This window comes from Macaca nemestrina, chromosome 16, assembly GCF_043159975.1.
Source record: "Macaca nemestrina isolate mMacNem1 chromosome 16, mMacNem.hap1, whole genome shotgun sequence".
In the NCBI taxonomy this organism is placed as follows: Eukaryota; Metazoa; Chordata; class Mammalia; order Primates; family Cercopithecidae; genus Macaca; species Macaca nemestrina.
Window position 1 is genome coordinate 89,511,992 of NC_092140.1, and position 1,733 is coordinate 89,513,724.

General features: G+C 49.7%; 1 protein-coding gene across 1 annotated transcript; it reads left to right on the forward strand.

Annotated features, from left to right (window-relative positions):
- Nucleotides 1-325: 325 nt before the first annotated feature.
- LOC105486032 (casein kinase 1 alpha 1 like) lies at nucleotides 326-1,456 on the forward strand. Its single transcript, XM_011748672.2, has one exon. The coding sequence runs from the start codon at nucleotides 393-395 to the stop codon at nucleotides 1,404-1,406; it is 1,014 nt and encodes a 337-aa protein (XP_011746974.1). The 5' UTR covers nucleotides 326-392; the 3' UTR covers nucleotides 1,407-1,456.
- The last annotated feature ends 277 nt before the right edge of the window (nucleotides 1,457-1,733 follow it).

Here is a 1,733-nt window from a genome sequence, read left to right on the forward strand (position 1 = left end):
GGAGGAACAAGATGGCGGCGCCAGCGGCGTGACCGGGCCCTCGGGCCCACAGCCGTTGGCAGCGGTGGCAGCAGTATCGCTGCCGCAACTCGCTGTGCCCCCTTTCTCAGCCCGCGACGTCGCCGCGACAGCGAGGCAGCGACCGCCACCCAGAAAGAGGTGGTGGCCCAGCCTGGCAACCTTGAGAAGCCCTCGAAAACTGTGGCCTGGCGGAAACCCTGGTGTGCTCTGGGGATCAGGCTGACTCCAGGCCCTGTAACACGGGGAGAGGCCTCGGTGGCCATTTCCAGCAGCCCTCACCCTCAGCCTTGTGGGGCTGGCGGGCCCCGGAGGCCTCCATCCTCCCCTAGAGGGGTCAGGGCAGAGCCCAGCCTCCATCTTTGCCTCTCAGGATGGCAAACAACAGCGGCTCCAAGGCCGAACTCGTTGTGGGAGGGAAATACAAACTGGTGCGGAAGATCGGGTCTGGCTCCTTCGGAGACGTTTATCTGGGGATCACCACCACCAACGGCGAGGAAGTAGCAGTGAAGCTGGAATCTCAGAAGGCCAAGCACCCCCAGTTGTTATATGAGAGCAAACTCTACACGATTCTTCAAGGTGGGGTTGGCATCCCCCACATGCACTGGTATGGTCAGGAAAAAGACAGCAATGTGCTAGTCATGGACCTTCTGGGACCCAGCCTCGAAGACCTCTTTAATTTCTGTTCAAGAAGGTTCACCATGAAAACTGTACTTATGTTAGCCGACCAGATGATCAGCAGAATTGAATACGTGCATACAAAGAATTTTCTACACCGAGACATTAAACCAGATAACTTCCTGATGGGTACTGGGCGCCACTGTAACAAGTTGTTCCTTATTGATTTTGGTTTGGCCAAAAAGTACAGAGACAACAGGACCAGGCAACACATACCGTACAGAGAAGATAAACACCTCATTGGCACTGTCCGATATGCCAGCATCAATGCACATCTTGGTATTGAGCAGAGCCGCCGAGATGACATGGAATCCTTAGGCTACGTTTTCATGTATTTTAATAGAACCAGCCTGCCGTGGCAAGGACTAAAGGCTATAACAAAAAAACAAAAATATGAAAAAATTAGTGAGAAGAAGATGTCCACCCCTGTTGAAGTTTTATGTAAGGGGTTTCCTGCAGAATTCGCCATGTACTTGAACTACTGTCGTGGGCTGCGCTTTGAGGAAGTCCCAGATTACATGTATCTGAGGCAGCTATTCCGCATTCTTTTCAGGACCCTGAACCACCAATATGACTACACATTTGATTGGACGATGTTAAAGCAGAAAGCAGCACAGCAGGCAGCCTCTTCCAGTGGGCAGGGTCAGCAGGCCCAAACCCAGACAGGCAAGCAAACTGAAAAAAACAAGAATAATGTGAAAGAAAACTAAGCATGAATGAGGAACAGAAGAAGCAGAGCAGATGATTCGAGCAGCATTTGTTTCTCCCCACATCTAGAAATTGTAGTTCATATGCACACTAGCTAGTGGCTGTGGACAACCATTTACTTGGTGTAAAAAACTTTATTTCAATATAAACTGACTCTGGGGAGCGTGGGTGATGCTGTATCCCAAGGTGTGTAGCCGCTGTAATTGTGAATATTAACTGAGGTAGTGAAACATGGTGTCTGGTTTTCTATTGCATTTATTCAAGTAGAAAAATTAACTAAATGGTTGACACACAAGAATTGGTGGAGACATTGTCCATATGCCAATTTT

Bases quoted from the DNA above. Each gene is read 5' to 3' on its own strand.
- LOC105486032 (XM_011748672.2), top strand. From the start codon at position 393: ATGGCAAACAACAGCGGCTCCAAGGCCGAACTCGTTGTGGGAGGGAAA.